Raw genomic sequence first — 12,166 nt, forward strand, 5'->3', positions numbered from 1 at the left:
TGAGGACCATGTGCATCCAATGGTTCAAACATTGTATCCTGAAGGCGGTGCCGTGTATCAGGATGACAATGCACCAATACACACAGCAAGACTGGTGAAGGATTGGTTTGATGAACATGAAAGTGAAGTTGAACATCTCCCATGGCCTGCACAGTCACCAGATCTAAATATTATTGAGCCACTTTGGGGTGTTTTGGAGGAGCGAGTCAGGAAACGTTTTCCTCCACCAGTATCACGTAGTGACCTGGCCACTATCCTGTAAGAAGAATGGCTTAAAATCCCTCTGACCACTGTGCAGGACTTGTATGTCATTCCCAAGACGAATTGACGCTGTATTGGCCACAAAAGGAGGCCCTACACCATACTAATAAATTATTGTAGTCTAAAGCCAGGTGTTTCAGTTTCATTGTCCAACCCCTGTATGTACCAAAATGTCAACTCTCTACGACTTACAAGTTGGCCTATCTCACTTTAGCGGGCGATGTAGAGCCGTTTGGCCACGCCCATTTTCAATTCCATTAAAAACCTTAAATTTCACTAGGTCTCTGTAGGTCTCTGTGTAATCCAATAGAGCTGTTTGGGGGTTGTCAAAGATCAACCATATTCAGTTTGGAGTGTATCGGACCTTCCATTTGGAAGCTACACTCATTTGTTTATTAGTGGGCGGGGCTAAAGTGATGTCATCAATAAACTGTGTCAACATGTCCATCATTAACTCATGATTATGTATGCTACATTTCAAGTGGACCCAATGATGTATGAGGGAGATATAGCCCTTGAAGTGTCCTAGGGGGCGCTGTTGATCCAAATTCCAATGTAATCCAATAGAGGTGTTTAGGGGTTGTCAAAGATCAGCCATATTCAGTTTGGAATAAATTGGACCATGCATGTGTAATTTAGAGCCAAACGTATGGCCGTGGCGTGACATCAGAATTTGCCACGCCGCCACAGCCACACCCTCCAGCCAAGCCAGTTAGTACTGGAGTCTTGGGCCTAATTACAATAGGCCCTTGCAGGCCTTCCTGCTCGGGCCTAATTATGAAAAAACGAAGCAGAAACAATAGGGTTCCCTGCTCCGCTGGGAGCAGGCGAACGGCCATACCTTGCATGGCCTCGCCCGCACCCGCGGGCTTGGAACCCTAAAAATCTCTAGTCAAGGGATAATCTCTTGCTATATATGTGTAGTGCATATGCTACAGTAAATTGAACAATTCATACCTGTACTAACTGTTTTTCATGTCACTCTTTGAATTTCTGTGGAACACTTGTTAATTATGTGTGTGTACGTTTGTGCCTGTGTGTGTGTGTACGTGGGTGTGTTCATCAACTATTTGTGAATCTTATTCATCTGCTGTGTGACTACTATATGTGTTTTCGTATGATGTTCATTGTACCTGGCTGAATAGATTTTGGGTGTTTTGGGTGACAGAGGTTGTTGTCTTTTCAAAAGGAATTTTCTTCAGCCAAACCCAGTCTCCCTGGAAACAAACCAACCAATCAAAGCAGAATTAATGTGATGGCAAAAGCAAACAAAATGAAACAGATATAAATAACTTTAGAGATACTTAACCATACAATACCTCCATAGTTACACCCCCACCCGAAGAAAAACAGCAGTTTTAAAATAAATGAAACTTTTTTTCACAGTAATACATTCTTTCAGTGAAAATGTTTCTTAAGTCAAAACATTAATTTGAGCGCATTTTTTTCATTAGGTAAAAATGCAAAGATTTATTTATGAATTTATGTATTTATTTAATGCCCAGTGTAAAACATATTAGCACATCTAACAACTCCTATGAAGAACCTGTAACTGAAATATTCTTTTGAATTTACATAGTCTCTAGGTACTGTAGATCAGAATGTTTAGGAACTTTATATTTATAATTCAATTTTCCCTAAAGTATAAATATAATGTGACACAGGGGCAGACAGTGTTGATTTCTGTAGGTCAGTAAATGCCAAAAGGACAATAGTTTATCGCTTTAACACTTACAGTCAGAGCAACAATTAAAAAGGTTTAAAACAAATGGGAGTGAGTCAAACAAGGACACAAATCTATTATGGAACCATGCAAAGCATAGATGGTAGGACAGGTTTAAAACAAACCCTCTAAAACTCATTGTTGTAAGAACTGCAGGAAAGAGTGACATCTTTGGCTTAATAAGTGTGTATAACAACCATTACTCTAAGACTGATTTGGAAGGCATTTTAGGAAAAAGCTTTTTTATGTTCTACTGTCACAAATGTAAACTGAGTGGAGTTTGCTAAATGCTACTAAAAATACAAGCAAGTTTTTGGTTTCAAACACTCAAACTAGGGCTGATATCAAACAAATCATTAATATGTGGAAATGCACTTGAGGCCTACTTCTAGATATGATGCTGTGGGCATGTTTTTCTTCAAAAAGCTCCTGGAAACCACATCACAGATTTATTAAAGTATGAATAATTAATAAATATAGGTAAGTTCTGAAAAACAAAATGAGAAATGGAACGTCATTGGGTCTTTTAGCAGGGTAAAGATCCAAAACATGTGGGGAATCAACACCAATTCCACCAAAAAGAAAAATTAAACCATGGCTATCTAGGTCTCCCGAAACTAATTCATGGAAAAACTTGTATGGTACTGGCTATTTTGTATAAATGTATTATTTTTAAAGTGGATTTTTTTCCCTTAATAGGTCATTTTAATGGGTTTTACACATCTTTACCAGTGATCCCAATAACACAGATGCATACAAACACAAGTACCTCTAATATCCCAATGTTGGAACTCTCAGGTGTTGTCAGGATGTAACTTCTGGCAATCGAGCGGAGCGGAGTTTTAATTTCCAAAAGACTCCTCATGATCGACTCGTCATTTAATTTCTGGAAACAAACAGTTAGCTTGTAAATATCAAACTTATGTGGTATACCCTAAGGTGAGATCTTGTATTTCTATCTCTGAAAAAAAAACTTGTAATTATTTGTTGTCTATCCTTGATTAGTTTTTTTCCTAAATCAACACTATATAAGATTAAATTGCAAAGGAGACATTAAACATTATAAATATATGGCATATATAATTATGTTATTGGTTTTAACCTATGCAAATTGTTCTTATTTTGGCATACTGCACTGACATTTAATTCATTCAGAAGCTTTAAAGAGCTTTATAGAATGCCATCCGTTTTATTCTTTTAATAACAGTTGGTGTCATTTTTTTCCATAAAAAATGATTAATTAGGACTTTAACATTTCAGAAGAAAGGTATTTATACCAATGGTGGATATTTATAAGAAAATGTCTTCTTTTTCTGTAAATTGTCATTGGAGTTATTTGCTGTGATGTGCGCACCTAAAAGAATTGTTCAACAAAATGAAAAACAACTGAATATTTTGTAAAATAGTTTTTCAACTCCTCTACCTTTGCCTAAATAGTTTGGCTGCAATAAGAAAAACAATATATATATATTTGTTTTATATAAATAAAAAAAAACATTCTGTTCAATTTCTGTAGAACAATGTGCCAGCTTACTTATTTTAGTTGCTCTACATCGTTTGCTTTTTGTGTTTTTCAGCCCATAGTTCATATTAGATTATGTTAGAAGACATCTTCCCAAGAACAATGTTAAAGGAAAGTTTGCAATGTTAAAGCAGTTTAACTCTATTTTGGTGTATTTTAAACAAAGGCATGCATGGCTTTCTAACCATGTTTCAAATAGTAACAAAAACAGTTTCTGACCTTTTTACTAACTTGAGTGTCGATGAACACAATGTCGTCCATGGTCAGGATTAATTTGGTGACGTTGGCTGTTCTCTTGTACTTCCTATGCACATAAAGACGATTCAAAGCATTTGTTATTCTGATCAGACTTAACAAAATAAATCTATTCATTTTTATTCAATTTATGATATTTATAATAATTTATATCTTCTGATTACAGTTTGTAGCAAAAAAAAAAAAAAAAAAAAACATTATCTTGCAAGCCAGTTAAAAAACTAAACACGAGGTTTCAAAAAATGTATGTTTTGGCAGGAACAAGTATTGGACATACTGCCTAGCTGTACCTATGAATTATTAGCTGAACTTGTGAATTTATTCAACTACAAAAACAAGAATGTCTATCAATCTTATTGGGAATGATATGAATACGGAGGATACTGGGATAGCAGGGTGCAGTGGGACAGAAGCAGAATAGAGGCAAGTGAAGCTGCTCGATAGCAAGGCTATTGGCTACACCTGACAGACCACCAATCCTGTCTGTTTTTCTTGCCAGTCTCTGGCCCTTGAACAATGAATTGAACTTTATTTGATTGACACTGGGGTCCTCCTGAGAAATAATGAACTGTGCTGCGCCCTGCTTAACAAAATAGGCTAACATGCCTTTCAGATGCATGGCTTTCTACTACTAAATTGTTTGGAAAAACTCATAGCACAAACTGTGCTCTGGTGATCAGCCACTGTTCTAAAGCAATGACGCACTTAAATGAGAATTGCTGGCCACACTATCTCCCTCATGAGTACACAGGAATGTTTGACATTTACAACCTGTCGGATCAACATCAACGAATTGCTAAAGTAGTCATACAACAAGATCTGTCAGTTCTAGAATAAGCATGATTTTTCTAGACTCCACTTTCCAGTGCTCCCTATCTCCTAGAAAAAGGGCTTCCAGCATCATAGAAGATGCCACCCTCCCAGCAGGACCCTTCCCCTCAGGTAGGAAGCTGTAGAGCATCAGCTGCTGAGTTACCAGACAGAGAAACAGCATCTTAGCAAAGGTTGTTGAGCTTTGGTCATTGATTAATTTGGGTAATGTGAGGTTACATGACATTTGATGACCAACTCCTAAACTTTTGTTAATACCTTTAAAATGACAGAGGTACAAACAAAAATGCTTGCAGGCCGAATCATCGGCAGCAATAATGTAGTAGAAACATTTGACACCATTTTTGTTGGATCTGTAGAATATATCCACACACAAGTCAAGATGTACAGTACTGTGCAAAAGTTTTAGGCAGGTGTGAAAAAAATTATGTAAACAAAGAATGCTTTCAAAAATGGAAGTGTTAATCATTTATTTTCATCAATCAACAAAATGCAGAGAATAAACAAAAGAGAAATCTAAATCAAATCAATATTTGGTGTGACCACCCTTTGCCTTCAAAACAGCATCAATTTTTCTAGGTACACTTGTACACAGTTTTTGAAGGAACTCGGCTGGTAGGTTGTTCTAAATATCTTGGAGAACAAACCGCAGATCTAATGTGGATGTAGGCTTCCTCACATCCTTCTGTCTCTTCATGTAATCCCAGACACACTCAATGATGTTGGGATCAGGGCTCTTCCAGTAATTCTTGTTCTTCTTTACGCTGAAGATATTTCTTAATGACTTTGGCTGTATGTTTGGGTTCGCTCACTTAGCATTTAGTAAATAGATAAAAATAAACAATCATTTATATTTCTGAAATAATTCTTTGTTTACAGCATGTTTTCACAGCTGCCTAAAACATTTGCACAGTACTGTATGTAGCACATAGTTTGAATAATATGATAGGAAATTTGGCTAAATTACAACACGATTTGCAAAATAAGTGAATAAGCGAGAATAAGTGTAATACTCGGTGTGATCTTTACACATTAAATAGATAAATAGGGGTCATGTCCTCTGTAAAAACCTATACTTGTGCCTCGTGTAGTCTGCATATACATCCACAAGTCTGTATTAGAATACTGTAGTAAAAGGAAAAAAAATAGATGTAATATTATATCAGCCACGCTGAATGGTAAAAATGGTGTTGGCATCAGAAATAACCGCTGTCATTTTTTCTTTTTTAATTCATAGTCTGACATCTCTGCACTGCAAAGGAGCACCTTTTTAATCTCCTTGTACATTTGCATAATGACAGTAAACTTATTCTATTCTAAAACCGAGAGGTTGCGCCCAATCAGACTAACCAAGGCTTAATCAACTGGGTTAAAGCTTGGTTGCTTTGTTTTTATTCACCGTCATATTCTTTAATCTTCCAGCAATATATTTTTTTGAACTTCTCACAACCAACAGCTTCTGAGAACTCAGAGTAACCTGCCTTTGCAGATGGCACTTGTGGCATTTTCAGCCAACAGACTTAAAGTCCAGGGCTGATGGAACTACTCTGGTACTATTTCTGCTGAATTCCTCGTTCCTTCACAAACATTACCTAAAGTTAAGACAAGTATTCAGAAAAGCTTACATTTCTGTGGAAACCTTGATTACATTTCAGAGAGAGTTCTGATAACAGCCATACTGATCAAGTTACATCTTTAATCAACTAAAGCCAATTTGAATTTGAATAAATAATTAAATCTGACTGCACTGTTTGATGGTTAGGTACATACAATTAATCCTAACTTAAAATCTGTATGATTCGATTTAATTGACTTTGTGAAGTGCCTTTAGACGACATGTTGTGAATTAGCGCTATATAAATAAAATTGAATTGAATTGAAATAAAGAGAATCTCAATGGTCATGTTTAATTCCCCTGAGAATTGCCCTTTAAGTAGTAATATTTCATATTTGTTCTCAGCATGCCAGAAAGCATAAACCGAAACAGCTTTATTTGATTCAGTATGAAATACTGTTTTCTGTGTTGATACTTTTTTGTTATTTGACATTGTGGTAATAATATCAGTATGCATGACAAAAATGTGTTGTTTGTTTAATTAAGAGCTAAAAAGAAATGTGACAAGATATTATTTGTGCTATACTGGAGGAAGGGATCACATAACTCAGTCTTAAGAGTTAAAAACATTTGAGCTGTAGGCTAATCACGGTTTTCTCCATAACATCAGAGATAAAGTTTAGCTTATTTAAAAACAGTAAAACTGTCAGTTTTTAAGAAAGAATTGTAATTTCCAAACAGGATTTCACACTCATGTAGTAGCTGCTCAGTGACTATGTTTGTTAGTAGCACAAAGAAGATGCAGCGCTGACAGAATATTTCTGAGTCATATAAGAGATGGATAACATGAAATTGCAAAAACGAAATGTCCTTAATTCACAAATAACAACAATAAAACGATCAATACATAACAATTCTCCTGGACTAGTATATTATTTGTTCAGTTATTATACAGTATGTGGCTTCATGGCTTATTTGGTTTAAGTGCTTGAACAGTCATTGAGAGAACTCAGTTTTCTCTTTTTAAATCCATATCAATGTTGACTAAAACAGATCTAAATTTAAACCTCTAATAAATGTCTAAAACCAAATCTAAAGTTTGAAGAAATGTTTACTTTTAAACTAAATATCTACCAAATTTAGCTTAGATGTCTAAGAACCATTTAGACATTATTTAGATACACTTCTCAAAAAAATGTAGGATATTTGGCTTTTGGGTGAAATGTCAGGATGAAGCTAAAATGCACTATATAACCTTTACAGGTCAACTTAATGTGACCTTCTCTAAACGTTTGAATGCCTTTGAAGTCCAACGGTTCAATGTTTCAGTACTTTTTGCACAACTTGCTGTTCTATAAATAGAGCTTAATGACAAAGTTAACAGGATATGTTTGATGCATTAATCAACCAATTCATTTCCTGGTTCTATCAGAACTGGTTTTTAAACAGTTCTCCTCATCATCACATTCTGACATCATGAGAACAAGATGACCCGTAACAAATGAGCAACAGTACCTCATCATTGCGAGGCTTCAAACAGGATGTTGTCAGATGGAAGAGACCACTGAGCTTAGAGTGTCACTGAGAATCATCAGCAGGTTGCAACAGAGAGTGGAAGAGTCACAGAAAGTCATAGAAGTGGACGTCCTTTGGCTACAACCCACACTGATGACCACTTCATTTTTAACAGAGCCCTGCAGAACCAGATGATGAAGGCCATTGAATTCCAGGCACATAAGGGGGTGAGAGGCATCCAAGTGTCACCTTAGACCATTAGAAACCATTTACATCAGAGTAGTCTGCATGCTAGATGACCTACAAGGGTACCTGACCACACAACCAGGCACAGACATCATCATCTTGCCTGGACCGTGGAGCATTTATGCTGGATGAGGGACCAGTGGGCCTCATTGCTGTTCTCTGATGAAAAAGTTTCACACTGAGCAGAAATGATGGCCGCCAACCATGTTGGAGACGTCAAGGATAGCTCTATGCATCAGCCACTGTGTCTAGTCAATACAAAACTGTCTTCACACTTTGTAAATTGTACAGTGATTAGACCATACTACCTAAATAACATCATTAATCCAGTCATTGTTCTGCATGAACAACACAGGCCTAATTTCATCTTAATGCTCCAGCTCATCGAGGGACTATTGGAATGTCTACTTGAGACCCATTTGTCTAAATAAATAGTTTGAGATGAGGAAATCAACATCACATGCTTCTACTTAAATGCCCTGCTTTTATGATATAATATCACCATAGCATAAACAATTTCTATAAATTTCACCCAAAAACCAAATATCCCTAAGGTTTTGTGAGTAGTGTATCTAAAGTAGAAACACAGAGAAGATGCAGTGTGATAGAATACCTCTGGGGCATATGAGAAATGGACAATTTATAATTGTCAAAAAATCCTTAATTCTTTCATAACAATAAAACCATAATTAAGGTACAACTAGTGTCCTAAGATGTTCTGTGGGTTTTCTTGATAAAACTGTTTGAACAGTAATAGAGAGGTTCAGCATCTCAGACTAGCTGACTTCATTTTATTGCATTTGAATGTCAGCTACAACCCTAATAAACATCTAAAACCAATTCTAGTTATTGAAAGAAGTTTCACTTTTAAACCGTATTTAATCTAAACGTCTATGAACCATTCAATCATTACATAGTTGTACCTTCATCTAAAACATGTTCAGTGGGTAGTAATACAGAATTCATACAGCAGAGAACTAACGAGGCACAAAATTATTCTAAAGAAAATATTAAAACATGTTAACTGTTATTATTTGAATAGATAAGAAAGAATACCATACAGAACTTTTGAATGATAATAGATGTCAAAGAAATATGGAAGGTTTTAAATTGCATTGTTAAAACTGGTTATACACAAATGTTTACCTTACATTTTACCACTCTAGATGGTTAATTGCTTCAACAACGTTTGGTCAATGTTAGGCCTGCACTGGTAGAAAGACTTTCTGACTCAAAACCATCTATAGAAATCAACTCTACTGTTACAAATCTGAGCCCCAAGTTACTAACAACAGTGGAGGAGAAAGAAATTGTTGGAATGTGTCTTAAAACATGTCATGTTTTACACAATATTTGATGCTCATTTTGTACATCGTTTAAACCTGGGCTGGCGTTTTGCTGCTTGTGGTAAATGATTTGTTTATATTTAGGCAATCCTAAAAACATTAAAAACCCTTTAATAATTGGTATAGGTAAAGTTGAAAATAGGTTTTAATCTCAATTATATTTAAACATAGCACAAAAAGGTAAAGGAAATGTTTGTTTGTTTGATTGTTTATTGTATCAATGCTTCTAGGTAATAAATCTTTCTGTTTAAAAGTTGTTTTACTTCCATATATGTGCCAGATTTGTATGGAATTATTCATTTTTGGGTTGAGCATCGGGGTGATCATTTGTGTTGCACCCATGAATAAGTTGCCAAATCTTTGTCAGTTCCAAACAGTTCTTGGTTAAAACATTGTGATGGTGTCAAGCAGCATCTTCCTCAATGGAAAAACAAAGCTTGTCATCCTTGGGGGCAATCTCAATGCAAGAGAGATATCAAGATTAGATTCTGCACCCAGCTGAAATTCCATATCTCCATTCTTAATGATGAAACTCTATTCAGAAAAGATGTTAATGCTTGTCCCCACAGAGCAGGGTTAATCAGAGGAGGAGACGCTATAGCCAGTCCTGACCTAAAACACAAATCTTAGTGAAAGAATGGGATGCATTTTTACAGGAGTGTGTGACTAAGATGGTGACCAGCATCAGGAGCAGGTACCATGCTTTTGTGGCTGTCTGTGTATGGTTTTCCCACACACTCTGAAGCCCCTGTTTTATTTATTGGATAAATTGCAAAATGACCAAGATGCCACCACTCATTATTACAGTGTTTTCACATAAAGCTGTCTGGCTTTGGTGTAAAGGATATGCCAGGTGTTTCATGGCTGTAACCTGCATATTTAACTCAGTTCATAAAGGCATTTTCTCTATAAATATGGGATCATTTAAAAACAAATAAACAGCCTTTTTATTACTATCAGATTTATTGCTAAGAGCAATGTTACAAAAACAAAAAAATACAGCACCAAACATAAATGGCCATAGATTTTGTGCTCTGTAAATATATATATAACTTTAACAGAGACCTATACAATATAACATAAAAAAGCTAAAAAGTAAAGGAAATAAAGAAAAAGTGAAGTGTTGGTGTGTGGGTGTGTGTGTGTATACCTATACCTGAAAAAAAAGAAAAAAGCTGCAGTCAGACCACAAAGCAACAGGAAGATAAAAAACAGTGTCACTGAATCCACACCTGAAAGAGAGAAAATGTCTTCAGATCAACTAAGATTTCTGGGTCCTCTTCATTCATAGGCAGATTTCTACAAAAACTAAAGTATCACATTTTCTGACATCACAGACAGTAGGGGAATACCTGACCTTAAAATCACCTCATGACCCCCACAAAAACAAAGATTTAATTCAGGGAACCTCTGGAATCTACTGTCTCCTTGTGTCATTAACCCTACCTCCGCTGCAAGCTTCTTCTGGACTGAACCAACAAAAGCTGGCTTTGGGGGGTTTTCCTCCTGGAAAGAAGAATGACCGGCTCAGAGGTGTCAGACCTCCAACCATTCCATCCATGTGTTTCGGTCCAAGTGAATGTGTCGGCACGAGACGGTCGCCTTCACTGTCCAACACCACATATTTGGCCTGAAGGCCAACCCCACCTTTACCTCCATATAAAACCTGTTTAAAGCAAATAAGAAATAAAGGCCAGTGGTAAATTGAATGTCACAGTTGTTGAGGAGTGATGTAAAATACAATGTAAGACAAAAAAAAAAAAAGCAGAAGGCTGACGCTTTAATAGGATAATGCCTGTTTGTAAGGTATTTGTATGCAAAACATAAAGGTGACTAAACACAACTTTACTAGATTTATTTTCTTAGAGATGACTCTGAACAGCTTGAAGACACAAATTTAACTCTTCTTTTTGTCGTTGTCTTCCGCCTCATCCAGGACCGAGTCGTAGGGGCTGCAGACTCAGCAGAGATACCTAAACATCCCCATCTCCTCCAGCTCCTCCAGGGGGATCCCAAGGTGTTCCCAGGCCAGCCGAGAGACATAGTCCCTCCAGCGTGTCCTGGGCCATGTCCTGGGCCTCCTCCCAGTGGGACGTGCCTGGAACACCTCCCGAGGAAGGCGTCCAGGAGGTATCCAATACAGATTCCCGAGCCACCTCAACTCACTCCTCTCACTGTGGAGGAGCAGCGGCTCTACTCTGAGCTCCTCCCAGATGGCCGAGCTCCTTACCCTATCTTTAAGGGAGTGCTCTGCCGCTTGTATCCGGGATCTCATTCTTTTGGTCATGACCCAAAGTTCATGCCCATAGGTGAGGGTAGGAACATAGACCGACCGGTAAATCGAGAGCTTCGCTTTTCAGCTCAGCTCTCTCCTCACCACAATGGACCAGCACAGCGTCTCCATTACTGCGGCAGACGCACCAATCCGTCTGTCAATCTCCTGCTCCATTCTCCTTCTCCATCCCCTCACTAGTAAACAAGACCCCAAGATACTTGAACTCTTCCACTTGAGGCAGGAACTCCACTCCAAGCCACTCTTCTTTTCTTCAGGTCTACAGGAATTTTGTAACTTGTTTAAATTTAAAACAATCTTTCTTAAAGTGTGGAAATATACCCATAACTGAGCTGTTATGTACTGTACTTTTCTTATAAAGTACAGTTCTCACTACATGTACATTATTGGCTGTGTTTTAATTTATCAAAGGCAATTCAGTGTTTTATTCCATTATTGTTTTTACGTGCTTGAGATTTAACTCAGCCAACCCTAAAACAGACTGCTGCTTGCTTTGAAAAATAAAAGGTTTTAAATTTTATTACTATTAAAAAGATTCTACTCTTTGTTTATCCACTACTGAAGCAACATTTATATTATAAAATAAATATGCATCATTGTCTGAACTTCTAAATCTAAT

At 36.9% G+C, this 12,166-nt stretch overlaps 1 protein-coding gene across 2 annotated transcripts in view; it reads right to left on the reverse strand.

The window, feature by feature from the left end:
• LOC124878347 (retinal guanylyl cyclase 1-like) overlaps positions 1–12,166 on the reverse strand; it is a 63,683-nt gene that overhangs the window by 25,989 nt on the left and 25,528 nt on the right. For both annotated transcript variants that reach the window (XM_047382254.1, XM_047382245.1), the window contains exons 8-12: positions 10,701–10,920; positions 10,411–10,486; positions 3,726–3,810; positions 2,754–2,870; positions 1,395–1,478 (exon numbers count right to left, since the gene is read on the reverse strand). In XM_047382254.1, the coding sequence (XP_047238210.1) occupies positions 1,395–1,478; positions 2,754–2,870; positions 3,726–3,810; positions 10,411–10,486; positions 10,701–10,920 (582 nt within the window). The remainder of the gene's footprint in view (positions 1–1,394; positions 1,479–2,753; positions 2,871–3,725; positions 3,811–10,410; positions 10,487–10,700; positions 10,921–12,166) is intronic.

Source organism: Girardinichthys multiradiatus, chromosome 2, assembly GCF_021462225.1.
Source record: "Girardinichthys multiradiatus isolate DD_20200921_A chromosome 2, DD_fGirMul_XY1, whole genome shotgun sequence".
NCBI lineage: Eukaryota > Metazoa > Chordata > Actinopteri > Cyprinodontiformes > Goodeidae > Girardinichthys > Girardinichthys multiradiatus.